Below are 27,618 nucleotides of genomic sequence, written 5' to 3'. Positions count from 1 at the left end.
AAAGTAAATAAATGGTTATATAGGGTGAAAAAACTTAGTATATTTACATGTGTGAATGTAAAGGAGAAGGAGGAGGGGAGAAATTAAGGATTAGAGCAATAAATGTAATTTTAAGATTTAGAGCATAAGGGAAGGAGAATTTATAAAAAAGAGGAGCTTAAAAAAATTTACAAGGTATTTAAAGAAACTTTTTTAAGAAATTTAAAAAAGAGAGAAAATTTACATAAAGACTTTTAAAGAAGGAATTTCAAAGAAGGGAAAATTAGAAAAATTAGGAGGAATTAGGAAAAATATAAAGGAGTTGAAGGAATTATGAAAAATACGAAGCAATATGGAAAAATAGAGAAAAATTAGGATAAGAATTAAAGAAAAAAGGGGGAAAATTGAGAGAATAGAAATAGGAGGAAATTTTAGGAAATTAGGAAAAAATAAAAGAAATTAGGAGGCAAAAAAGGGAAAATAAAAAATTATGAAAAAATAGGGAGAGAGAGGAGAAATAAGGAGAGGAGAAGTTTGAGAGAGAGAGAGAGATTAGGGAGAGGAAACATAGAGAAATGTAAAAAACTCAAATTAGACAAAATAAGTAGAAAAATAATAGGAAATTTTATTTAATTTTTAGAAAAAAAAAGAGAAATTTTGAGAACAATCAAGTGATTGTAACATCATCCCTAATCAACCACCTACCCATATTTGCATAGATTTTATGTCCATTTGATGTGACATGTAGCATCATCTTGTGTTTCTATTCCTATATGAGATAGGTGGATTCTTGTTCTCGTGATGTAGTCATAAATCTATGAGCCTTGTTTGAATGTTTTGTGCATCTTAAAGTACCGATCTTTGACTTATGTTAAGTACAAGATCAAATCATGTTCAATCTATCAACTTGGGTGGTTAAGGATGGTACCTAGTAACATCGTATGTGTCCATAGTTTTAATTGCCACAATGTAGTCAAATGTGAGTCTCCATGGAAGCTCCTAAAATTCATGGAGTCCCATGAGGTAAATCCAATTGCCCATTCGATGGTTCATCGTGCCCTACTACGATGAATTGTGATTGTGGCCAAAACTCCTTGATCTTCATTCCTTGATTCATGTTGGCAATTTCTCCCGTTCTAAGTCTTTGAAAGTGATAGATTCATTATCATAACACTATTTGATTTGATATATTCTAAACCATATGCAAAGGAGGTTTGGCTCCGTTTCTCCTAGTGCAACATTGTAAAGTATCATGAACATGCTTTCTTTGAATGCTATTTTCTTGATATGGCAATCATGCCATACCTTTCTACTCCTCTAAATTATGTTTTGCAACCCAAATTCCCTCAGCCACAATTCATTGATGTTGGGAAATTGATTGAGTTTTGTTTGTAGGGCTTCTCCTTGCCTTCTCAATAAGGTGGATGGTAATTGATTTCTAGAACTGAACGAGGGCTTTCAATTACCTAATTGAAAAAATAAATTTGTTAACCTGAGATGATCTCAATGGGGAATACAAATCTAGAGATCATGTTTTCATACAAATACTTTATTGTGCTTTGTGCTATGCTATACTAAAAGGCTTTTGATTTGGGCCATTTTTGGTGACATAATCGGTTGTTGCCACTATGCACTTGTGCCCCTATATGTGTTGGGACTTTGAATAGACCAATGAAATACAACCTCCTTTTTTGGAAAGATTCCCATGGATAGGTAGGATTTTGTTGCACTTGGTCTTGAAAATTTGACTTCCCAACCATTGGCATGCATTGTGTCTTGTGACATCTATATATATGGTATTCCACCATAATACCACACTCAAAATTTGTCTCATTGTGACATCAATGGAAAAGTGGTCTCTTGACATTGATCCTTGATAGGCTTCATTCATGATGATTGCTTTCTCGCATGGAAAGGTGCATTAGCAAAGGGTCATATCCCTCACCTTTTGGTATAAGTGGTCACTGATCAATGTATATTTCTAGAATTTGAGAAAATCCTTCAATGTTTGTTTATGGACACATCTTTGAGAAATATGGCTATGGAAAATTACTACAAGATTTCTTTGTGATTGTCTTTGTACATCAAGATAGAAACAACCATGCACTAAGGAGCCCATCATCTATCTCTTCTAGGGACCTTTTGCTTTCAAAGTGAGATAAATAATCTATCCCACACTGAGACAATTTTGAAATTGGAATCTTGTAAAAGCATCATCCATTGGATCAATTTTGGCTTTATGGTTGTTTTCTTGATCAAATAATGCAAAGCCTGATGACCCACAAAGAAGACAAATAGGTTGCCAAATATATAATCTAGAAAATTTTAGATACTATAAACCATTCCTAGGGCATTCCTTTTGGATTTTGAGTAATTAATCTCCATTTTTGAGAAAATTCAACTCATACCAAAGATGGGAAAATCCATGTTCCTATCTGATTGAGCCAGAATGGACCCAATTGTTTCATCCATGAACCTATTTGATTGAACCAAAATGGACCCAATTGTTTCATCCACTATGCATCCACATGCATATAGAATATCCTATTCCAATTTGGATTTCTAAGCATTGGCACCTTTGCTACCATCTCCTACATGATATGGAATAATTAGGCTCGATTGGTATTTCCACTCAAACTTCATTTATTGCCTTGTCAATTTTTATATGCCTTTGGCCACGCTAGTGAATTCCTTGATGAACCACTTGTAGAAGCTCACAATTCCCACAAACGATTGAAACTGGTTAAATGTCTTGGATCCTTTATTTTCTAAATGGCGTCAATCTTTGACTTTATACCATTATGCTTTTACTTAAAATAGTGCTATATTAAGGCTCCTAAGAACACATAGAGTAAACACTTATATGGGGTAAGGGAGATTCGAGTCTCTTAACAATTTTGGAGCACATTCTATAAGAATTCCAAGCATGTTAGCCTCAAGCTATAGATTCAAAAATCATCTAGGAAGATTTCTATGAAGTCATCAATGTATTCATGGAAAGTTTCCACCATGAACCTCTAGAGCATGGCTATTGCTTTCTTTAATCAGTGGGTATCACATTGCTCAAGTATGATCCCCATTTAGTGATCTGAAGGTGTTTTTCCATGTGCACCTTGGAATCTTTGGAAAGACGTTTTCATATGTGATTAGTCTCTCATCAATGAACTTCTATATGGAGAAAATTACCCTTTTTAATACTATCATGGTGTCCTTTCTACTTATCATAGGGAGTCACTCTTCATGAACCCTATATAGCATGCACAAATAAAAATTTACAAAAAATACCCCTAATCTTGCATTTTTTACATTTTCTCATGTAATTGATTTAACCCCCTCTTGCATGTATACATTTTTTAATCTAAAAATATAGATACCCCTCAATAAATCTACACATACACTATGTTGCTATTTTATAAAGTCCCTCATGTATGTAAATAGCATGCAATTTCCCCTATTAAAATAATACCCCTCCCCTCCATGACTAACATGCTATTTCCCCAAGCTATGGATTACACATAATTAATTGTAATTACAACATTCAAATTTAATAAATGATTTTGTAGTTACTAGACATAATGAATCTTACTTATTAGACTCACTACAACCTTCAAATTCAAAATATTGCTTTGTTTTCCACTATGTTCATGCATAACTAGGCCAACACATACCTCTCAAATAATGCATACAACTATCATGGTATATAAGAAAGGAACAATTGGTTGGGTTTTTATTTAGTAAAGAAAATGATGCATACCAAATTAGATCACCATACCCTTGAAATACAAAGAGTACTTGTAGCATAATCTATGCTGCACTTTTGTGAAAAGGAATGCACCACACCCAAGGGTTCCATTTTCAAGGAAGTTTTAATCATTTAAGACTAGGTATAGCCATACGACAATATCTTAAGGAGAAACCCAAAGTCTATTACCGATAGTTAAGAGGGAAAGAATAGTAACTTAAAGCAATCATAACTACACCAATTATTCTTTGCAATACAAGTACAAATGCTTGCCTAACAAATCTATTTCAATAGAAGAGCTAAAACATTGGAATAAGGTGCCATCTTGCCACTTAATGTGAGGGTAATAGTGATTATGTTGCTTGGAGGCAATATAGACAAAGGATAGCAAAAAGTACTTTAATGTAGACAACACAACATGACATTAAAGATGAGCAACAATTAAGAAGGCAACACACTTTGTAAGAAGTTGTAACTAGTGCAATAAAAAGTCACCAAATTTTACCTTTCAAGTATTCAATTAATATTTTGGGAGTAAAAATCATAAGGTATTAATTACTTGTAATAATATTAGTATCCAAAATCTTTCAAGTAGTCAATTGGGATGGTGGGAAAAAAAAGTAATAATAGTAGCATCCATGCAAAAGATGAACGATGTGATCTTGGTACAAACAATATACCAATATTCAAGGCTCAAGGATAATACAATCATGTACCAATATAGGTCTCTAGGGATCTAACCCCTAAGATCCAAGTAAGAGCCTACTTGACATTAAAGTAAAGGCAGAATAAGGTTCCATATACTATACCCTCCTATCAAATTTATTGATTTCATGTCAAGTTTTTGTCTCTTTTCATCTAGACCTAGGATATGGATCCAAATGCCTTCAAATTCTCAACAATACTTTGTGGTAAAGTCAAGAATCCTATTAAGAGATATGTTAATGAGCAAATGAGCATATTGTAGATATGAAAGCAAAAAATCATTTTCTAGAATTTATAAGAACGTCCAAATCAGGATGCCTTTTGCAAGGGGTAAAACAAGGGTGGAAGTGATGTGACTTCAAGAAGATATCTAAATTTCATTTTGTCAACCTATTGTCAATTCTTTTCAAAACACTTGTACAATCTTCTGAGGAGTTAGTTAAAGTGGTGGGAGGAAGGGTTCAATTTATTGTAAGAGGGTAACATCTAATTTCACTCCTACAAAGCAAGAACATCTAAAATTATTTGTTAATAGTAAGGGTATAACAATTGGGTACTTGTATGATCAATTTAGTTACCATTTTCCATAGATTTACAACATTTTGATGTTTTTTGAAAATTCTTTAGCTTTTGAGACATATTCTAGTCTAATGTTATTTTCCTCTCTTAATATAGAAGTTAACTCATCCTTAAGACTAACAACTCTTCATAGAGTTTCATTGTACCTCAATCTTTTCAACCGCATCCAAAGCCTCTTGAAAGGTTTCAAAACATGCAATGTGATCCCAAACAATCCAAAAAAAAATCTTCAACATATAAATGGTTTTAGAATCATGAATGTTAAAAGTAGTAAAGTTCAAGATTTCTAAGTGTTAATAAGTTTCTATGTCGACATATTTATGAAAGAGATTTTTTCTGTGGAAAAATTAAGTCTTACAAAAAAAAACATTTTTTGGTAGTTTGAGGGTAGACCACTCAAGAAGATCCATTTGTTTGTAAGATGAGTAGGCTAATTAAGAAGATCCATTTTTATGTGAGATGAGAAGGTGCACCCACTATCAAAGATATAGATGCAAGAACTCAAGTAGCAAAAAATCAAATCAATATGGAGGGTGATGAATGTGTGTCTATCAAGAGGGGCTTAAGGCATATAAATTATCACCCTTGCTTTATAATGGGGTGACCATTGTAGGGGTGTGAACCCTAACCTTCACCTCATTGCCATCACCTCAAGAGTGTCCTCCTCTACCTAGAAAATAATTATTTCTAGGAGGATATGCTCAGTCACCTCTAGGGTCTCTTATGGGTCTAAGTGAAATTTCAAGTCTCATCCCTCCTATGTTGAAGCTAGGTACTTATTGATTTAGGTCCCATGGTCTATAAAAATTTGATGCATCATACCATCCCTATGCTAGAGCAATCATGACCATGAACTAGGAGTGAATAACCTTTGTGTCTAGCCTCCAACACCTACATCCTAGTCTTAAAAAATTGTACTACTTTAACTTGGAACAATGAGTTTGGCTCCAGCACTTCTAGCCCTATTATGGAGGCAAGATTGCATTTTGTGTGTGTGTCTCTGTGTGTGTGTGTGTGAGAGAGAGAGAGAGAGATCTCACAAATGGCCTATTTGTGGCTAAGTCCCTATGCATAGAGCTCTATGCTACTCCTCTAGATGGCATTTATTTTTTATCAAGCCTAGCCATCTTTGTACAAGGTATCCTTAAGCATCCATATTTGGACATTGGCTTGAAGAATCTCCTCTTTCTCATGAAGGCCATTGGAGATTCTCACCCTCCTTTAAGAAAGTCCTTAGTATGAATGCTCTATGCATAGGTAATGGGAGAACTCTCTCACTTATCATGCCTAATATAATTCCTTTGGCACATTTGCATTGCCAAGACACCCCAAATAAGTGGTCTAACTTCTCCAAAAACCTTATATTTAGGCCTCATTTGGACAAGTTTGTGGCGGTGCTTTTAGATGATATCCTAGCTTATAGTAAGACATTGATGGAGCATAATACCCACCTTTCAATTGTTCTAGATTTTCTAAGTGGGATAAGCTATATGCCAAAGAGACTAAATGTGATTTTTTAGAGAGAGCAACAAACAGTATAGTACTAATCACTTGACTTTGCTATACATTTATGAAATAGATTCTCCCACACAACCTCAAGAAATGCTCATACTCAAGCTCGAGAAACACATAAACTGAAACCAACAATATCTAAACTTTCAAAATATGAATAACGAGCTTCTTAAGCCAAAAAAGATGAGCCAACATGAACCCCACGTGATGAAGATGGAGATGATAATGCCTCGATAAAATGCATGTACCAAAAAATCTGAAGATAGAATTCTCATCAGCACCCAGACTACAATCTCCTCCTCTTTTCAAAATCTCAAACATAAAAAAAATGACAATCTCCTCTTCTTTTCAAGTAACAAGGATTCTACATGTATTCGTGTGGAGAGAATTCAGATCTCTCACTAGGAGGTGTATTGCATACTCTGCTATAACACCATACAAGCTCTCTCATGCCATGCAAAAGTGAAAAAAGGAGAGAGAGAGAGAGAGAGAGAGAGAGAGAGAGAGAGAGAGAGAGAGAGAGAGAGAGAGATGTATAAACATCCTTGAAAAGCCTCACGGGCCTATGGGACAAAGTATAGCAAATGAATATGAAAACTCATACAAGTCACAAAGGGTTGAAGCAAAGGGACCGCTAAGGCCCTTGCTGAGTGCTATGCTAAGATAAAACTATATAGCTCAAAGAAAGTCTTAGAGATAAAAACTTAGTAGCCGAAACCTGACACTATGGTAGCTCGCCAGTGGCTTGCAAAGATATCTCAGATCTACGTTTGTTAGGTTGTCTCTTGTTGTGGTGGCGGAGGGGGTCTCCTCAACCTCTGTTATGAAGAGCAATATCAAGTGTGACATCTCATCTCGGGAGATTGGAGGGTCTACCCATGATCGTGTGTGCCCCGATCGCTCTCTGTGTCATGCATGGACTCTACATCCCTCAGTCGGTCATACTATGTTTCCCCTCCCTACTAATCCATGCTACTCACATGTCTCCTACCTCCTCATCCTCCACTCTTAAGTGCCCTAGAGACAACTTGAATGCATAGAAGTCTGTGACATGCTATGCCCTAGAGCCAACTCGAATGCATAGAAGTCTATGACATCACAGTGATTGGTCTGACTTAGCATCACATGGTGCTGTTAATGCATGCTCCTGTTTGATATATCGTAGGAGCATGTCTCTGTGTCATCTCATCTCAATCATATAGAGTCCAATACAGACCTTATCATGGAAGTAGATCAGTCAAGAGAGTGGGCCAAAGCCACACACCTCCTGAAAAAGGCGTTGATAGCAGCCTTGGGTCTCATAGTAGGCTGGGTAAACACATCGGAAATGCGCTTCTATCTCAACTATCTCCAGTGTGCATAGTCTATAGATCCGCTACTCTCTAGGTATGCATGCGACTCTCCCTGCCTCGATCCCCATCTAATGTGATGAGACCCCCATTTGACCAATAGAAATCCTCAATGCTACTAGGCTTGTCTATCGTCAAGGTACTAGGATCTGATGATGAGTCCTTCCTGTGATACTCCCAAGAAATGGTCACCATAGAACTGGATATTGGTGGGGAACTCCTGCCCCCCCTCCAGTCCGAGATGTATAGAGCTAGAGGAGATCTAACTGTATGATGCAGTTAATCTCATCAAGAGGGAGTGACTAGAGTGGTGCGTCCGTGCTATACTAGAAAGGTGGCAGCCGGTCCATCTGAACCGTGGTGGCTGTGGAAAACTATACGGAGACGCGTGCATACCATGTATCAATCCTACTCTCTGCTAGTCGTCTAGTGCTAGCCTCGGTAGTCTCCCACAAGTTAGGGCCCATACTCTCTGGAGGTAAGTCACTATCTGAAAGATGGCATCAACCTAGCGAGTTGTCATGGTGAAATCTGCTTGTACTATTTAATGTGGGACTGAGGGCTTACTCAGAACCATCATGAACCCGTAACCACCTATAGCTGCTCAAATCTCTTCCACTCTACTATCGAGAGTCACTCGCCTAGAAAGGTGATGTGTACATGGCAACAGTCGATCTCACTAGGGTGTTAAAAGGCCATCTCTTTGTTAGTGCATCCTAAAAATGAGCTTGAAAGCATTGCCTCTCTAGTCAGCAGGCCAAGGCTCCCTATCCACGCATGAGTCAAGATTTTTGGTTGCATATGTCATCCCATAAAATCTCGGGGGATTCACAGGGGGAAACTTATGATATCACATGAGTACAATAGGGGGTTTTTTTGAAATGAGGCATAAGCTTATACATTAGGGGTGGGGGCCCTTTTTATTTTTTCCCAATATTGAATTTAAGTTAGGGGGCCATGCCATTTTTAAGAGGGGGGGACTTAGTATAGGCTACCTTGTGTAACTAGTCTAAACAAGTTTGGTTTTGTTTATGGTTTTAAATAGTCATAGGGAAAGTAATCAAAATTTGCTTTTTGTGTAATCTAAATGCTTGAGAAATAACATAGATTTAAGGAAAGCAGGGGACATAATAGAAGTTTGGTGGTATCTTATAAGCTTAAATAGGGGTGTTTTATCATCCTACATGGATCTTAAATAGGGAGTTTTCTTAAAGTTCATGCATGCAGGTGACGCCCCCCTTTAATGAAGAGTGAATCCCCCGGGTATAAAATAGCCTTGTGAAGATTGCCCCCAAATATATATAGGACTGTACTATCTCTACTGGCTCACCTTGGTAAGTGAAGCTATATCAGTATAGCACATCACGCGAGGTGTTGAAGATCATGACCTTGGTCTTCTTACGGTTGATTGTCAAGTATCTCTCCTATAGAACACCTCTAGTGCCTCCACATGCTTGTATAGCCCCTCAATTGAAGATGATAAAAGGACTATGTCATCTGTATATAGTAATATCTGTATTAGCAAGTCGGCTAGTGATCCCTCACCTCTCAGGAACTCAATGAATGATGTGATCTCATCAATGTAGAGCTCGAAGAGGGTTAGTGAAAGAGGGCATCCCTCCTTCACTCTAATGGTGCTCTCAACCCATTATGATTTATACCTCTGGGTCCCTCATCCCATTTATTAATCGAAGGGGTTAAAAAATACTATCCATTATAATCATGATAAGTACATATACAAAGGGGACTATAAATTCAAAATTACATGTACACGTATGGAAGAGATGAAAACAGTTAGAAAATATTTACTACTTTTTATATATAGGGGTATTCTAAAATCGTGCTTGCTACTACATGCCACATGGTTTTTTACTAAGTGACAGCAAAGCCAAATCATAGTTGATGGTATCCACATATGGTCTTAATTTGGGCATACATGTCTACTATTTATTGATCATGAGTGGCTGCTTAGAGCTATAGAATTGGACTGCTAAGAGTGATTATGTGCTTATGATTTGATTGTAGATATTCCATATGATTTCAATCATGTAGGATCCGCTTTTGATGAGAAGTCTATAATACTAGGAAGCGTATTGAAGTAGACTAAAATGGACTAGGGCAATGAGATTTGCAAGATACTATCCCTTAGTGAAACTAAGGTCTCCCCAAGGACTTTTTGACATTGTAAACCATTTGTCACTTTTGTTCAATCAAACAATCCCTTTGCTCTCCACCCCCAATAAGTAATTTTTTAATAACTTGGGTGCACAAAGTGGTTAAAGAACATGGTATGAGGAAACTGTGTCGGAGGTATTGTTAACTAATTGGATACCAGTTTGATTAATATTTCTCAAATATGATTCATCATATGGACTCTGTGTCCAACCATGTCTTTTGACATTTTTCACTATATCTTGGCCACATAGTCTTTGATAATGGGATTTGTATAGATGGTGTCATAGATAGATAAGTTTAGTCTTTTCTTTAGGATGTATGGTATTTTTTCGAATTGATATTCAAGATTATTCTTAGATAGGCCGCAATAGCAAAAAGCATATATGTTAGAGTAAGGGTTTGAATCATAGCCTCAAGACTTTCAAGCATCTAGTTATGCTAAACCTATGCTAACCATTGTAGCTCCTAATAAGCCATTTGTAATTGTAAGTGGATGCTAGTGATTTTACAAGTAAAAAAGGGAGACTTGTTTCCTTTAAAAGCAAGAAGTTGAATGATGCTTAGCTAAATTATTACACGCAAGAAAAAGAGCTATATGTTGTAATACATGTCGTGAAGATATAGACATTATCTATATGGTGGAATTTTTAATGTTATACTTGATCATGAACCACTTAAATATTCTTATATTTAGAATATCTCAAAAGGGAAAAAATCTAGATGGACAGAGCAAATGAAAGAGTTTTTTTAGATTAGATATCATAAAGGAAATCAAAAATCAAATAGAAGATCCTTTTGAGTAGTAGTGGAGAAGTAAATATGCTAAACTTTGTTGAGATAGAAACTTATTTCTATCCCTCTCTAAAAGTCCTATGCAATACCAAATTTAGGTGAGACTTGGCATGAAATTCAAGATGGAAGCTCCGTGGTTAAACATTTTTAGGATGGTGAGAATGTAATCTTCCAAAATGAGGTCTGAAATCAATATACAGTCCAAAATGAATTATTATCCCACAAGAAAAAGGTTGTACACCTGAAGGACATGATGTGAAGAAACATATTTTATATGAGTGTCATGACAACCCTACTGCAAGACATCCTGGTATACCATGTTGCATCATCTATATATTCCCAATGCAAAATGGAAATACTCCCCAAACAAATAGAGAACATGATGCAAATTTGGATGTTAGTCAACTTACCAAGCTTGCACAACTTATACCTACTAGGGCACATGTAAAGGCACCAAAATCAGCACAACAAATTATTTAAAAACTCTTTATACTTCAGGTTTTCCTAATGATCAAGAATCAAAATTTATTAGACACTCATAGCAAGTATTTTTTGAGGAACTGGAAACTACTTTAAGCTTGAGCTTGGTTGATCATCCTCAAGCTAATGGGCAACTTGAGAGGGTGAATCATATTAAGAAGGATATATTTATATGATATTTCTCTAAGAAATCATCAAATTAGACAAGGCACCTTCCAATGATGGAATTTTCCTAAAATAGAGCTAAGCATCTGAAACTAGAATTTAGTCCATTTATGCTTATGTATGCTAGCCTAGATTGCCAATTGCCTGAGCCCTTAAGAATATGAATTTATAGGTAGCTAAAGATTTGTTGATAGATATGCAAGAGATGTTAGGACAAGCTAAATATTCCATAAAAAATCCTCAAGATAGGCCAAAATTTTATGTAGATCAAAAGATACCTCTAGGATGATTCTTAAAGAATGCATGTGGGTGTATCTTAGAATTCCAAAAGATTCTAAGACTTTAAGGATGGGAAATATCCAAAGATTTCTCACAACTATTGTAGTCCTTTGCACTACTCAAACAATTAATGACGTAACTTATAAGTTAGAACTCCCTTCTAATATCAAAGTTCATCCAACTCTCCATGAGGGTAGATTCAAACAGGAACTCAGAGATGGAGACCGTATAATATATCCTTAAAAATTAATGGTTTTGGAGGATTTGACATGTGAACTTGAAAATATTCTTAATAAAAGACAAGTTGTGTGTGTGTGTGTGTGTGTGTGTGTGTGTGTGTGTGTGTGTGTGTGTGTGTGTGTCTATATATATACATGCATACATGCATACGTACATACATACATACATACAAACACACACACATATACATAGAGAGAGAGAGAGAGAGGCAAAGCCAGGCAGAGGCAGAGGGGTGAAGGGAGGGAGGGGGGGGAGAGAGAGAGAGAGAGAGAGAGAGAGAGAGAGCGCAATAATTATCTACTGAATCACCTATGGATCAAGGGAGACCCTCATGATTGGTGAGTGGAATCATTAGGTTAGGATGAGTAATATTAACTGGAGTGCTACAACCCCACTACAATTGGCTAGATATATAGAAGGGAAGGGGGAATGTAAGCTAATTATATCTATGGAATAACACTCCTCCTTTACAAGATGTTGCACATTCATGCACACATGCATGTCTAAACACAAATAGGAATGGATTATCATGTGTCAATTCCCTTATTTATAAATGAATTTTATAAGTGATTGTGTCATGATTACTAATGCATAACATAACTAGGATCCTATTTGACCTCCATTCCAACATCCGATGGTTGGCTCATTAATGTCCTTTGATTCTCTATGATTCAATTTTAACTATAGTAGTAAGATCGTTGGCTCCTCTCATCATAGAAACCTTTTCTTTCATAGTTAGGGTCTTTGGTTGTTCGACATGATAATCTATCAATTTTCACTAGAATCTCTCCTTTCTCTGTTTAAACTTATTCTATTTCAACTAATTAAAGAAAGATAAATATATCTAATATCTATTTCAAGTAAAGGAAGAGAAAAGTGTTTAATAGTCTAAGACATTCCAAAGAAAGGAAATCTTAGAGTCTTGCTTTAGAAAGAAAATAAGAAAACTTTATTAGTATGTTATAAAGAGTGGAGTACCAAAAATATTGCACAGTGGAGTCTGAGGAGCTTTCAAAATTGTGCACATAATCTAGCATTAAGATGATCAGACCTATTTACTAAACCATGGCACTTAGACTTTGGTGATAGAGTTGTAATAGTATGCTAGGCCATTATCTAAAAAATATGAAAAAAGACTTCTTTATGTGCTATCAGACCCCTAGTGTCACATTAATTTCAAATCTCTTTCAAATATGGCAATTAAGGCATTTTAAGGTCTAGTCCTTGGCCACTAAGGCACATGAACATGCCTTAAATTAGCTCGACTGACTAGGCAAACCAATAAAATGGTCAAGTGTTTGCATTATTTATCACCTATCCTACAAATTGTGCTATCTTATATTGCCCTCTACATCCATATTTATGGGCATCCTATTCCAGGACTTGCTATAGGTATGCCATGATTTTGCTCTATGTTGTAGGATTAGGTCACGGGATAGGAACTTATTAAGGATACTTGAAAGAATTGGACTCAGAATATGGGGTTTAAAAGTATGCACTTCTTCCCAATGAGGAATTAGAGACTCAAGCAATCAATTTGAGAACATATGATAACCTTGAGGGCCTACGTCTCCCTTATAGGAGTTGTTTACTTTGGCATTGCTTGCCCTTTAGTGTCATAGGTAAGGTCTATGGACTGGCCCGGCCTATGAGGGAGGCATTAGACTAGCTTGCCAACTTACCATGGCAATGGAATAGATCCACAAAATAGGTATTGATCAATGAATACCCATGTCTCAAAGAACTCATGCTAATATATAGCCATGGCCACGAATAACTAAATATAATATCAATGCTTTATACCACTTAGCCCTTTAGCCTAGATGACATTTCTTAACCTTAGCCACAGGGCCTTCCACCCAAGGATAAACCTCATCATGTAGAGCTTCACCTAACATTCCTAAGGAACTAACTTGATATCTATCTTGCTAATTCTTCATGGGATTCTTGAATGGGTAATTTTAAATAATAATCTTGATCCTCATCATGCAAATCAAAGTAATATATCCTCTTGGATTTCAACTTTTTGGTCCTAAATCTTTCTTAAATTTTTGAACGAAACAAATGTGTTGCTTATTTTCTTCAATTGACCCTTAAATAAGAAAGTGGGATCCTCTCATCCCATAATTAGTGCATCTTTTATCAATATGTAACCTCTTTTTTCTTGAGCACCATGATTGAGAAAATTCAATATCATTAGTACATTACTTATTATTTGCTTATGAAAATTTTATCAAACAATAGCATTAGCTGTCTCCTCTATGTTCCTAAGAAGTGACATGTTATGTATAAAGGAAACAATCACAAGTGATAAGTTTCTATCATTTCTTGTATGGAACTAGAATTGGACATGCACTTGCAACCCAAGAACTCATGCATTGCATTGGTGATACCTTTTAACTAAATCCCAACAAAAGCATTAAGTTCATGAGGTTCATGCCAACTATCATTGATGGTGCTTATGAACACCATTAATTTGAACTACATGTAAAAATGCACATAAATTGTTAAACATACTCAATCCCTTCTAAAGAATTAACCTATACACATAAAATGATTGGTACCTCATTTGCTTGAGGTCTTTGCCCTTGTCATCTCATCACCTCTTTAGGTTTACACATATACTCACATTCTTGCTTATTTGGGTATCTTTACATTATGAAAGAAGTTATTCCATAATCTACCAAAATGACTATTATAGCTAGCAAAATTTTCATTGCCTTATGACAGATCCTCTTTATATAATGTGTAAACCTCAAATCTTGTGTAATTATCCATCAAGTGTAGTTTTCCTATTGTGGGCATCACTTTTCATTCATAGCAAATTAGCTTTCCATCCATGATATGGCAATATGTCCAATAGGCCCTATAAGAGATGGATTCTTGAAAGACCTTGTCTTCTCTTGCACATGTGGCATCCTTGAATTCCCTGGATTATGAACTTTTAAAGGTTGATCTACAAATCTACATACTCCCCAAATTATACTCTACCTGCTCATTCTTTTGTGGGGTGATTATTCCATTCAAGTTATAATCTTGTTTCTCACAATTCAAAAGGAGGTACTATGTTCTCATAGCTCTCAAGTTTGACACCCCTACTCTCCCTAAACAATTTTGAACACAACATATGGTATACATTCATTTGTAATCTCTACTCATTTTCTCCATTTGTAATCTCTATGTTCCTAGGAGGTGAAGGAAAATGTGATTGATTTTTAATGCAAAATCATACTAATTCAATCCAAAGGATCCATTTCATCTATGTTTTAGGATATTTTTCTAACTCAATTTTCTCATTATCTCACTTGGATATTTATCCTTCTTTTCCTTTTTCACAAATATTTTTTATCAAAAACCATATTTTTTGCCTTGAGAAAGTCCATGTTCTGCTATATTTGTAGTTCTATTTGGTTCCTACAATGCATTTAAATTTTATTATAGACCATTCAAGCTCAAGATTGTAGCAAGAAGGGGAGTTCTTCAAAGAGTGACCGCTATTCTACGTGGCAAGCATGTAAGAAAAAGTAGGTCCAAGTAGACTACTCAGTTGTTAAGTCCAAGTTATTTTCTTTGAGTGATCATCAAAGAGGGTTGTTAACCCTAAGCTACCTGTAAAGAAGATCTTTGTATGGCAAGTCAAATTCTAGGTGTAGACCCCCAACCATAGAATACCCAATAGTATCCTTCATCATAGTTGGTACTTTGAACTTACAGATTCCAAGAGCTTGCTCTTATACATCGCTAGGGTTGCATTCTACATACAGACAAGAAGAACTATAAGCATTGTGGCATTGTGAGGTCAGTCTCACCAACAATGAAGATGAAAGTTCTTGTGACATTAAAAGTGTTAAAAAAAAAGATTCTCCAAAAATGCAAATTGCAATTCTTTAGACAAAATGCGACTTTGAAAGAATTAACCCCCTTGCTCTAACAAAATAAGTACAAGGATCTACTAGCTTTAATGCTAATCTCCTACCCAAACTGGTCACTTATATGTTCCCAGCTTAGGTTCCATCTAGGGAGTCAGAGAGCAAGAAGTCTCCAAAGGGAAAGAACGAGAGGCCACAACTAGCCAAGCAGTGAGAATTCAAAGAAGGAAACAATATGGCGACCCTTGAGGGCTCAAAGAAAGACAAAGTTAATGCCCTAGTAAGTGGAGGTTTCCTCATCACTATCCTTTGATAAACCAAGGGAGAAAGATGTAGAGGCTCCTAGAATTTTACTAACTTTTGGGGTTGTGAGTACAAAAAAGAAATTCTAAGAGAAAATTTGATAGGCAAAGTTTGTAGACTTCGGAGTTACAAGTGAAGAAGCCATGTTAACGCTAATACTAAAAGGAGAGCAGTGGAGGTTAGAGAGCCACACCCGTTATGTGGAAAATCAAAGGGCAAGAATGAAGATCAATTATTTTACCAATGTGGTCCCCTTCCTTGTAATGGTTGATTCAACTCAGTGCCTTAAGAAGGGAAATTTCAATCTTTCAAAGGTGAATGCATGTGACTCTTTTATGATTGGAGGATGTCATAGTGTAGAGGCTGAGAGGAAGTTATGTATAAATCACCTTGACTTTGTGCATTTAAAAACATCAGAGTGAAATATATGCAATTCTTATAAAGGAATAAGCCACCCTTCTTTCTTGGGACCACAATAGTGTGTGTCACTACTTTGTGCACGCATAAGGTGATGCAAGAGCAAATGATGATTAGTGTCAACATGTAACCATGGGATCATATGGTATTTGATTATCTTATCTTGAGTGCCTATAAATCATTGAAACCATTTTTCATTTCATTTCAAAAATTGCAAGCGTAAACTCAAATGTCTTATTGGAAATATTATATAATTGGGATCAAGCATTGTCTATGAAGAGGGAGTGAGAAGGGGCATGAGGAGATAGAGAGCGATTTGATTGCATCATAGTTGTCATATCTCAAGAATAGCTGCACCAAATCTCTTTTCTTGTAGAGCTACCATATTCCAGTCTAGGCAACGATCTCCAAAACAGTCCCTGCAATCTCATCTATTGTGAATATCTTGAAAATGGTAACTTCTCTTATGTTAGTAACTAGAACCAAACTGGTTTTTGACACTAGCTAGATTGGGTTAGATGTTTAAAGTGAAACTTGAATGGGCAAAGGCGTATAACGTGATATTTTTGAAGCGACCTGCTCCATTGCTTTTCCTCTGCTTTCATGTTTCTTCACTCACTCGTTGCTCTGAATTGAATCAATTTGTTGGTCCAACCTTCTCCATTGCTTTTCCTCTCCTTTTGTGTTGATTACACTCTACTTTGTTAAACATTTTCTCTCCTCTAACTACAAAATGCAACCACTTGAACACAATTCCATTAGTTTTTCTAATACAACCTTTTCCGTTTCCTTTACAAACACACTTCCATTAATTTTTTTGATACAACCTTTTCCTCTCCATTCATTTAGCTTTTTCTCATTTTTGACATGCATCATCTTTGCAATGCAACCCAAAGTCATCTTCCTTCAATTCCATGAAGCTCAAAAAATTTCCAATAGGTACAACATAGTGTTTTATGAGATTTTTAAAAAGCATTTTCTTTCTAAGATAGTGAGATTGATCTGCACTAGGAAACATGTATTAGAGGGTGTTGCCATCATGCAAGCAGTTGTGGATTTGGAAGGTGGAGGGAAAGGCTACAAATTGTGGATAGATACCAATTTTAACATTTCAAAGTAACAATCTAGATCATAGCTTTGCTAAAAAATTTAATCTATAGGTGAGTATAATTGCAATGTTACAACATGTTTTGCTATCTAGTTCTCTGCATGTTGCCTTCTCAAGTGTAGAGTGAGTTCATATGGTCCAAGAGATCACTGTGAGATATGATACACCATACGCACATAGGAATTCTTTAGATGTATTGTGGGATTGAGTATATGTGAATGTTTTTTGAGATGCTATAATGTTGATTCTACTTATATTGAGCATAGTGGTAGAGTTAATGAAACTCAATGGAAGGGTAAGTTGAAAAAAGTGCCATCTATAGGCCTTCTCTCATAAAATATTGGAATATTGGCTTGCAAGCATTGCATGAGCCACTTGAGTGTGTTGCTTTGTGTTGTACACTTATTTACTATTGCTTGCCTCATGACCATAACAAAGTAAAAAGTGTGCAATTCACATGGGGATGCATGATCACCCCATAGAACTGGGAATCTCAAGATTGAAAAGTGAATAAGTGGAAGAGTTTGTACTAACTAGATTCATATAACATTGACACCAACTAGATCCATATGTTTGTTTCAAGAACATTGAGATGTTAGTGACAATCTTGAGGCATCTTGATGGTTGAAGAGGGTGTTGCACATTTGATGAATTGAATGAGTCAAGGTTTAATCCATGCTTGAAACACTTACTCCAATGTGCCACCATAGGTGTCTTCAAAGATCTGTTGAGTGTGCAAGAAATGATTTCTGCATAGTGGCTTTGATACAATTCTAGCTTTGAAGCAATGGCGTACTTATCATTTCTTGAAAACCATACCATCTACATACTATTTCCTAGCTAGATTCAAGATAGAATTTAGCCTCACATTTTCAAAATTTCCACTCTTGGCCCTACCTCTAGAATTGACTTGGTAAAGAGAATGAGGCCTGCAGGAAATCTGAGAGAAATGTGGGTAAGTTTTGATTAAATACATTATGTTACAGGTTGCGCTACTATGGCCACTCATGTTTATGATCCACATGTACATGAGCTGTTAAAAATAGGAACATGTGAGCTCAATTTGCAAAACTTGGATGTAAAAATGCAATTTTGAGAAATTTTGAATGAACAGATGCTAAACAATGGGTTTGAGAAACCCAAAACTTGAGGATTTATGGCAGATAGTGTAGGTGCAAATTGGTTTGCTATCAGAATCACTTACAATATGGGCCTAGGAATAAAATGGAGGACAAGTACAAAAATTGTTTTTTCATTGGGAAATGAGTATGGTAAGCATACAACATGATACATTAAATCGTTGTTCCAAGAAGATCATGAATATTTATGTAGAAATTGGATATGTGCAACCATAAAACTTTGTGCAACTAAATGGCAAAACAAAATAATAGATTTTTTATCTTCAACTAATGTGAAGGATGGAGAGCTACCTTTGCTCCATTATGAATGGATTTTCGGGACATTTGTGTCAGTCAATGGAGAGGCATGTTCCTACTACAAGTAAAAATAAACTCTAACTAGAATACCACAATCCAAAATTATGCACCAAGGTTGGTCTAACAATTAGCCTCCTAAAAGGCATTTCTTTAGCAAATTGATCATAGATCAATATCTACTTTAGCTTCAAACATGATTGCATGTATTTAGGCTCATCATCAAATCATGTCCCAAGAAAATGATTTTTGCACTTTTTTTTTCACACATAGAGCTGAAGGATTGAAGGACATCATGCAAAGCTGCATGATCTCTATCCTTTAATTAAAATTCATAAATTTTGGCATAGATATGAAGAGAATCGCTATATGCATCATTATGCCCAAGATAGTCATTTTTTGGTCAAATTGATATTAAGAGTTATTATGAAGCAATATAAGTATGCAAGCATCATCAAAGATGAAACAACATAACAAACAAGTGATATGCAAAAGAAAAGTGCAAAAACCACGTTTATATCAAAGGCTCATTAGTAGTCAATGGAAAATGCTAGTTCAAGTACTAGTAGGCATAAAAAAGATGAAATATTAACAAAAATGCAAGTGAAGTATTTTATAACAACCTAATTAGAGAATGGCAACCTTTTAGTTTATGACAATTAAATGGAAACCATAATTACAAATCGATCAAATTCTAAGCAGAGATAATGCAACATTCTAAAAGATACCAGTCTCCTACCAGTAGGAAGAACTCCAAAGAAGCAGGTACAAGTTTCTGCAAACAAAATTAGAAAATGCAACCAAAAGAAAGTGGCAAAATGTAGTAAAGCATCAAATTGACAAAGGCATTGCAAATAATCAAGAAAGGATTGAAGGATTTTCCTAGCATAGGCAACTTTATAAAAGAAAAGCCACCATATATAGCCCAATGGACATTAAGGGAGAGCAAAGAGAGTAAAGATCAAAATGATCAGAAAGTCTAAAAAACTAAATAACTCAAAAACAATAGGAACGCAAAAAAGAAGAAACCTAAAAGCCAAAAGAGAGTCTAGAAGACATTATAAGACTATCCCAAATGAAGTTTACTTCAAAGGACGAATAAGCAAGAGAGGCAGCATTAACCAAATGCTAGAAAATCATTCAAATGTGTAATTATTGAAAATACATTGCAATATTCAAAGTTAGAAATCATTGGCATGCAAATCAACAAATGAACTTCATCAAAGTGGGCAATTTAGACATCTTTAAGTAGAGAAGCAACCACTACTATAGAATTCTATTAAATAGATAAGTGTCAACCACTTTTTGATAAGACCCCCCTTATGCATCCAAATTTTAAATAGAATGATTTCTAGTGAAGAGCATTAGTGAAAGCCAAAAGTGGGAAACCTCATTTGATGAAATACTAGGTCAAGCAAAACTTGCAAATAGTCTAGTATCTACATGAGGACTTAATGATATGTCATATTGTATGATAAATTTTGAGCATGTTCCAGCTTGTTCCTAAAATCTACTAGTTTCACCAATTCTACTAAGGCTATCTCTTTAAAAAACTACAAGGATTATACAAGAGTATCTAGATGAGGAATATGCATTAGAGTGTCACAACTCAATTAGTTATAAGAAGTAAAACAACTACAGATATGGAATGCATTTCAATGCAGACAAGCAATCAAAGACCATTGTATGGTACAATGAAAAAATGAAAGAAGATGATAGTTTCCATGATCATCTTACTTTTGTTTTGGAGAAATAGTTAGCTATATAGCAAGATCCTTTGTAAGAGACCAAAACCTCAAAATATATAAATGAGAAATGGCAATAGCAAACAATTCGCAAGTGACATGAACACCAAACACAAATATCTGATCTAGGAGGTATACAACAATAATTTAATACCCATTGGTGGAGACTCATGTGGTTGAAACTCCACATATTAAGTGGAACATTGAGGTTCTTTCACTCATTTAGGCTTCAACTACAGAGGACAAGGTTGAAAATCCATGCTCCATCCATGCTATAAAATTTAGTAAGGGGATATTTGTGTATAGACATTATTTATGATCATGATGTTGACTTAAGGGACGCAGTTGAGGAGAAATCTTTAGGCTTCAACTATAGAGAAGAACATTTAACATCCATATTATAAAATTTAGTGACAGGGGGATTTGTGTATAGATAGCATTTTATGATCAGGATGTTGATCTTTAAGGGAAGGTATTGAGGAGAAACCTGAATATCATTGGCATTTATGAATAGATTATCTTAAGGGAAGGTGTTGAGCAAAAAATCTCAACATCTTGTGCATCTATTCATAGTGGACTAACTTATAGAGTGGTAAAAAGGTAAAGGGGTTAGAAACCCTAATCTTAACCCTAATGGGTGTTGTATATATTTCACTCATTCAACTAATCTAGTCTATTCACAGTGCCTTTATTCATAGTGCACTAACTTATACATTGATAAAAAGGTAAAGGGGTTGGAAACCCTAATCCTAACCCTAGTGGTTGGTGTACTCATTCAAGTAATCTAGTCTATAATTAGTCTCTATGTGTATTTTTTAGTTACGCCATCTTTCTAGCTTCTCCACTCTCTCCTTTCCTCCCTCCAAACTTTGTCAAGGGGAGACACATGTCTCGAGGGAGTTGGTAGTGGCAACTCATAGGGGGTGGGATAGGGGTGTCCTTAAAAGCATTTTATAACATGCATAAATTTCCTAAAAACCACTTTCATAGTTCTAAAGTTTACGTCCATAATGAGGTTAGATATTCTCTATGAAAAGAAATCTCCTAAAAACCACTTTCCATAGAAAGTTTACATCCATAATGAGGTTATATATTCCCTATGAAAAGAAATGTAGAGTTTCTAGTGAAAATAATTTTAAAACCTTGTATAAACAAGGGTTTTTTTAATAACCTCATGAAAATAAGTGGCATGGAGTATATGCACATATAGTGACATCTCCTGAAAATGTGGATACAAGGCTCTTAAATATTTTGGCAAGTGTAAGTATTAGATTCCCTTACATTATTATCTTGATAAATCTGATGGTGGTGAGAGTGTGAGGATACAAGCATGGGAAGAACCTAAATGATAAAAGTGCGTAATCGACAAGTGGAGGCTTTTGGGGTGTGTGTGTGTGTGTGTGTGTGTGTGTGAGAGAGAGAGAGAGAGAGAGAGAGAGAGAGAGAGAGAGAGAGAGAGAGGGAGGGAGGGAGGGAGGGAGGGAGAGAGAGGGGGGGAGAGAGAGAGAGAGAGAGAGAGAGAGAGAGAGAGAGAGATGATGTGTGTGTGTGTGTGTGTGTGTGTGTGTGTGTGAGAGAGAGAGAGAGAGAGAGAGTTGATGAGAGAGAGAGAAGTGGGGGTTGCGAGTACAAAGTGGATAACAATAATATAAATATTGTGACATGATTTTCATAATGGGAATATATTTGTCATGCGTTTCGATAAAGGCGGCATTATTATTAGGAAAGCTATGAATTTCATAAAGGATTATGTTTTAGTAATAGAAAGTAATAACTTGAGCGTTTCATATAAGGAATTTTGAAATGCAACTAAGAAAATTAATTAAAAGAAAAACAAAATGTGTGTTCTTTCTGCTCTTATGTGTTGATTTGTTTTCCATTACTACCCCATATCTAACTAGGATGTAGTGTGACATATGATGGTTTGTGTCCATTTGGTGCCTTGATAAGCTTTTGCCCATTCTAATTACTTGAAAAGCCCTCGTAGAGAGTGTTGACAAGTTAAATATTTTTGAAATAGATGTAAAAACTTATATGCAATGTTAAGAATATAACGGTGATTACTAGGAGAAGAAAGGGTAAATAATAGTAGACTAAGGTTAATAAGAAAATGGGATTTGAGGATGGGAATACATGTGGCTATAAACAAGAACCTAAGGAGGTATAATTAATATCATTGTAAGCTATGTACACTTATGCACACTTATGCGAATAATGTGAATGAAATAATTAAGCTGCATACTTATATGAATAATGTGGATGATAAGCTAGAGTGTCTGGTAGGTGGGATGGAGTGTAGTCAATTCACTTGTGGTAACTATGGCGAACGGGAATGAGACATAAAAATGGAGTCCAATGTGGAAGGAAGAATTGAATCATGGAGGAGGGATGGCTTGGTTGGGTGGGAATCATTGGGCTTGGTAATAGCATATGTGTAATAATTTTACAAGAAGGTTTGAGAAATGTGAAATTGGGAATGCATTAGGTGAGGTGTGTGAAAAAGGCATGAACAGGAAGCGATCTACCGAGGCAAGGGAAATAAGGTGAGAAGGGGTGGTTAGTAGGGGCCCGGGGTTAGGATTATAAAGGGACGGGAAGGGGAAGAGGGATAAAGCACTCGTGTGTGAGAGTGTGTGAACTTTTGAAGGAGAAGCCGCGTTGTCTCTCCCCGCCAAACACACACGAACGACAGTTAGTTTCTCACTCTCAGGAAACGCCGCTGCTCTCCCATACACAGCAACCGCCCTCGCTCTAGCTGTCTCCTTGCCTCCCTCCCCAGCTCTCGCCATGGCTTTCGACCTTAGTAATGCCCTCATGCATAACGTCGATCACCACGACAATTTCTTGGACCTCCACTTCTATAACGCTAAACAGTCTCTCGATTTCGGTGCCCGTACCTTGTGCATTTCTTCTTCCGCCTCCAACTTCGACGCTTCTCGCTCCTCCCGCAAGTCTGCATTTCGCCACAGCTATCACGAGACCGACGAACTCGCCCACCTTGATCTTCATGGCTCCGACCCCGTCAAAGTCGAGCTCGACCGCCTCGAGAATGAAATGAGAGGTAATGAAACGATTTCCAGCTGCATTGTCCCGTAATTGTTCTCATTGCAGCCCACGCACTCGCTAGTACAAGGTGCTTCACTTTTTCGGTTAACTCGGTTGACTTATCGAAACGTTCTTCATCGCATTCCGAGCTCTATTGTGTCGTGCGCTGTTTAACAAAAATTGCCGGTGGCTCTGCAAGAGTGCATCGCGATTGGACTCCAAGTGGCCTTGCACATTCAGATATCTACATTGCACAAGGCACTGAAATTGCAATTTGAAATAATTGAGTTATATTCTCTGATCACGCGAAGTTGCCTTTTCCCGAAAATGACCGAGAGCTACCGGAAACTCCAGAACTGCTGTGATTAAAGTTGCAATCTGGAATCCTTCAGTTCAGCTATGCTCTGATACGAAGTTGTTTTTCCCAGAAAAAGTTCGAGACTTATCAGATGCTCAGGCAGAGATTAAGGCTCTCAAGCTGACCGAGCGTTCCAGAGAGAAGGCGCTTGAAGAGGTACGCGCGGAAGCTTGTATTTCAGTTCTTTGGTGTGAACATCAAATGTGCCACTAGATTTTGAAATTATATCGCCAGTTTTCTCCCCGCTTTCTGAGGAGCTTGCTACTTAACATGACAGTTGATGAAAAGCTCAAATACTTTATAACATCTCTTTAATGTGGAACTAAATTTGAAATTTGGCGGCCGTTTTTACGCAGCTTTCTGAGGAGCTTGCTCGAGTTGACGAAAAGCTCAAAGGAATGGAGCTCCTCTTAGAGAACAAGGTTTGTTTCATAGCCCCATCTTTAATTGAACGCGCATTCCGAAATTTCAAGTCCATGGTAGTTTCAATCTACGAAATATAGTCCACAATCTGATCACGCGGTCTAAAGATTAATTGCGGCCATGGTGTTTCAAATGTAGCAGAACCTTGAAGTAAAACGCATCACCGATGAAAAGAAAGCTGCGCAAGCCGCTCAATATGCAGCTGAAGCCACTCTCAGAAGGATTCAAGCTACACACAAGGATGAAGACATGCCGCCCATTGAGGCTATACTTGCTCCTCTTGAGGCTGAGCTAAGAATTGCGCGCCAAGAGGTATGTGTCTGACACATCCAAAACATATGCGTTTGCTCACAAACAAGACATTGGCTTCAGATTATGCAACTACACTATTTCTGACTTGAATTTCGAATGCAACATCATAGAGTAATACTGGGCTTTGGAACTGTAACTTCAGATTTTGAGGATGTAAGACTTGAATTTGGAATGCAACATCATACTAGAGTAATCCATGGCTTTGGAACTGTTGCAGATTTTGAGGATGCAAGAGGACAACAGAGCTCTAGACCGATTGACGAAATCCAAAGAGGCTGCTTTGCTTGAAGCTGAGAGGACAGTACAAATCGCTGAAGCGAAGGCCTCTATGGTGGATGATCTACAAAATCGGAACCATGAGCTGATGAAGCAAATAGAGAGTTGCCAGGTGTGCCCACCTTGGGGATCTTGCTCGATGTTTTATCTTATTCCATACAAGGACTTTGCTCAACTCAAATTTCACTGAATTTATTCGTTGCTATGTACAGGAGGAAAACAAGATACTGGACAAAATGCAAAGGCAGAAGATCACGGAGATTGAGAAATTAAGTACTACCGTGGCAGAGTTGGAGGAGGAAGTTCTTGCCGGTGCTGCTTCTGCAAATGCTTTCCGTGATTACCAACGGCAGATACAAGGATTGGAGGTAAGCGCTGCTTTAGGATTGGTTTTTTGTCACGCCATCGTGAAGCTGTATATGGTTTACTTATAACTGTATATGGTTTACTTAATATAATTCACTCTCAGGAAGAGAGGAAGACGCTGGAGCGGGAGCTCGCACGAGCTAACATTGCAGCAAATAGAGTTGCGGTGGTTGTAGCAAACGAATGGAAAGATGCTAACGACAAGGTCATGCCCGTGAGGCAGTGGTTAGAAGAAAGGCGATTTCTGCAGGTGAATGTTGTGCTTATTATGTATGGAAGGCTGCAAAGCCCAAGGGACGTTATATAAGTAAAAGTCATCACGGATCGCATTCTTACTAGAGTAAATAATAATCTCTACCTACTGTATATATATGTATGCAGGGCGAGATGCGGCAACTTCGTGACAAACTGGCCACAATGGAACGCACAGCCAAAAATGAGGCGCACTTGAAGGTTTGGACTTTGGAGTGTGTTACATAGCTTTTCAAAATCTCTGATCTCTAGCTTTATTTCATGAGATCACTTTATTTCATGTGAGCAGCCGTTTAGATCGTGATTAAAAGGATGCAATCTATGTGCTCAGGAAAAAGTGCAGTTAAGACTGAAGGTTTTGGAAGATGGGTTGAAGAAATCATCGAATGGTGGAGGAGGCGGCAGTGGGGGGTCGTTGATGCGCGCTGTCATTTCCATTCGGGGAGTTGAGGATACCACCACTAAATTCGCAGTCAGGCGTCACTCAGTAAGCGCCATGCAACTCCAACGGAAAGTCAAAGTCATCTCCAAATCATTTAACGGTAATTGCGACAGCATCATCGACTCGGAGTCGGAGCGGCACGATGAGGAGGAGCAGCAGCAGCATCCCTCATCGTGTGCAATTCAATCGCTCGATAAAGACGCCGATTCGCATATGCTAGACGACGTTGTTTCGGGCCACCTCTACGACATGTTGCAAAAAGAAGTGCTGTTTCTAAGAAAGGCATGTAACGAGAAAGATCGAGGCCTCAAAGACAAAGACAATGCTATTGAGGTTGGCTTTACTGTGCAGTTCTTCGATCTTTCAAACTTGCGTCTCATCTCCGTTGATCTAATATAGATAGAGAGCCGAGGCTGGTTTTACTGCAGTTCTTTGATCTTTCAAACTTGCGCTCTCATCTCCGTTGATCTAGTATGGGGCATGCTTCTTTGAATCAGATGTTGGAGAAAAAAGTTGCTAGGCTAAATCGAGCCATGGAACTCGAATCAAAGAGAATGCGAAGGGAAGTCATGGCCATAGAGAAGGAGGTAGCTTCCATGCGGGTTCTTACGGATCATGATGATGAAAACAAACTTGGCAACAAGCGTGTGGGAAACCCAAATGGATCTGTCAATAATTCGCAGAAGAGGTGAGCTTGATGTTATAATTTGCTCTTTCTAACATTTTGCTCTTCTAAGTATATGCTTTTTCTTTGAGACTCATGTGATGATTTTCGGTTTGGGTTTTGTATCCAATAGCAAGTCAGATCGGCATAACATGACTTTTTGAAAAGGCGGTTGGATCCTTTTGCAATCCTTCTTCTACACCGGATACAATGTCATCTACTATTAGAACCATAAACATTAGTGCATAAATGTGTTGTTGGGACAAGAAGCAAAGGAAAGTTGGAGTTATGGAACAACAATACCACTAGATTATAGCACAACATGATCTAGAGCCTATAGGCAATGCTATATTGTCTTCCATTGTGACTAGTTTTCTTATCAATTGTAATTCTATGAGTTTCTACAATGACAATAATATCCTTTCATTGCAATGCTTATGGTTCTATATGATAATTAGGAATATGATCATAGCATCAGATTGCGCCTAACTTTTTATCCAAGGTAGCCCATTTCATTAAAATGTAGGGAGCCACTTGTTAAGTGATTGTTATAAGAGGCTGCTCTTTGACTAACCAATTATAGTTTTACTTTTATTTGGCAATATAGC

At 37.0% G+C, this 27,618-nt stretch overlaps 1 protein-coding gene across 1 annotated transcript; it reads left to right on the top strand.

Annotated features, from left to right (window-relative positions):
• Positions 1 to 23,659: 23,659 nt before the first annotated feature.
• LOC147885222 (microtubule-associated protein 70-1-like) lies at positions 23,660 to 27,215 on the top strand. The gene is made up of 11 exons (XM_087397288.1): positions 23,660 to 23,933; positions 24,346 to 24,431; positions 24,632 to 24,697; positions 24,840 to 25,010; positions 25,228 to 25,398; positions 25,499 to 25,654; positions 25,756 to 25,902; positions 26,034 to 26,105; positions 26,236 to 26,679; positions 26,844 to 27,034; positions 27,144 to 27,215. The coding sequence occupies exons 1-11, from the start codon at positions 23,660 to 23,662 to the stop codon at positions 27,172 to 27,174; spliced, it is 1,809 nt and encodes a 602-aa protein (XP_087253414.1). The 3' UTR covers positions 27,175 to 27,215.
• The last annotated feature ends 403 nt before the right edge of the window (positions 27,216 to 27,618 follow it).

The sequence above is a fragment of the Dipteris shenzhenensis genome, chromosome 26 (genome assembly GCF_047967505.1).
Source record: "Dipteris shenzhenensis isolate YYH24624 ecotype China chromosome 26, Dip_SZ_1.0, whole genome shotgun sequence".
NCBI lineage: Eukaryota > Viridiplantae > Streptophyta > Polypodiopsida > Gleicheniales > Dipteridaceae > Dipteris > Dipteris shenzhenensis.
Note: the sequence above shows the minus strand (reverse complement) of the source record. Positions and strands in the feature narration are given on the sequence as shown.

Bases quoted from the DNA above. Each gene is read 5' to 3' on its own strand.
- LOC147885222 (XM_087397288.1), top strand. From the start codon at position 23,660: ATGGCTTTCGACCTTAGTAATGCCCTCATGCATAACGTCGATCACCAC. The intron at 24,432-24,631 runs GTACGCGCGGAA...GTTTTTACGCAG, and splicing joins GAGAGAAGGCGCTTGAAGAG to CTTTCTGAGGAGCTTGCTCG. The intron at 25,903-26,033 runs GTGAATGTTGTG...ATATGTATGCAG, and splicing joins AAGAAAGGCGATTTCTGCAG to GGCGAGATGCGGCAACTTCG.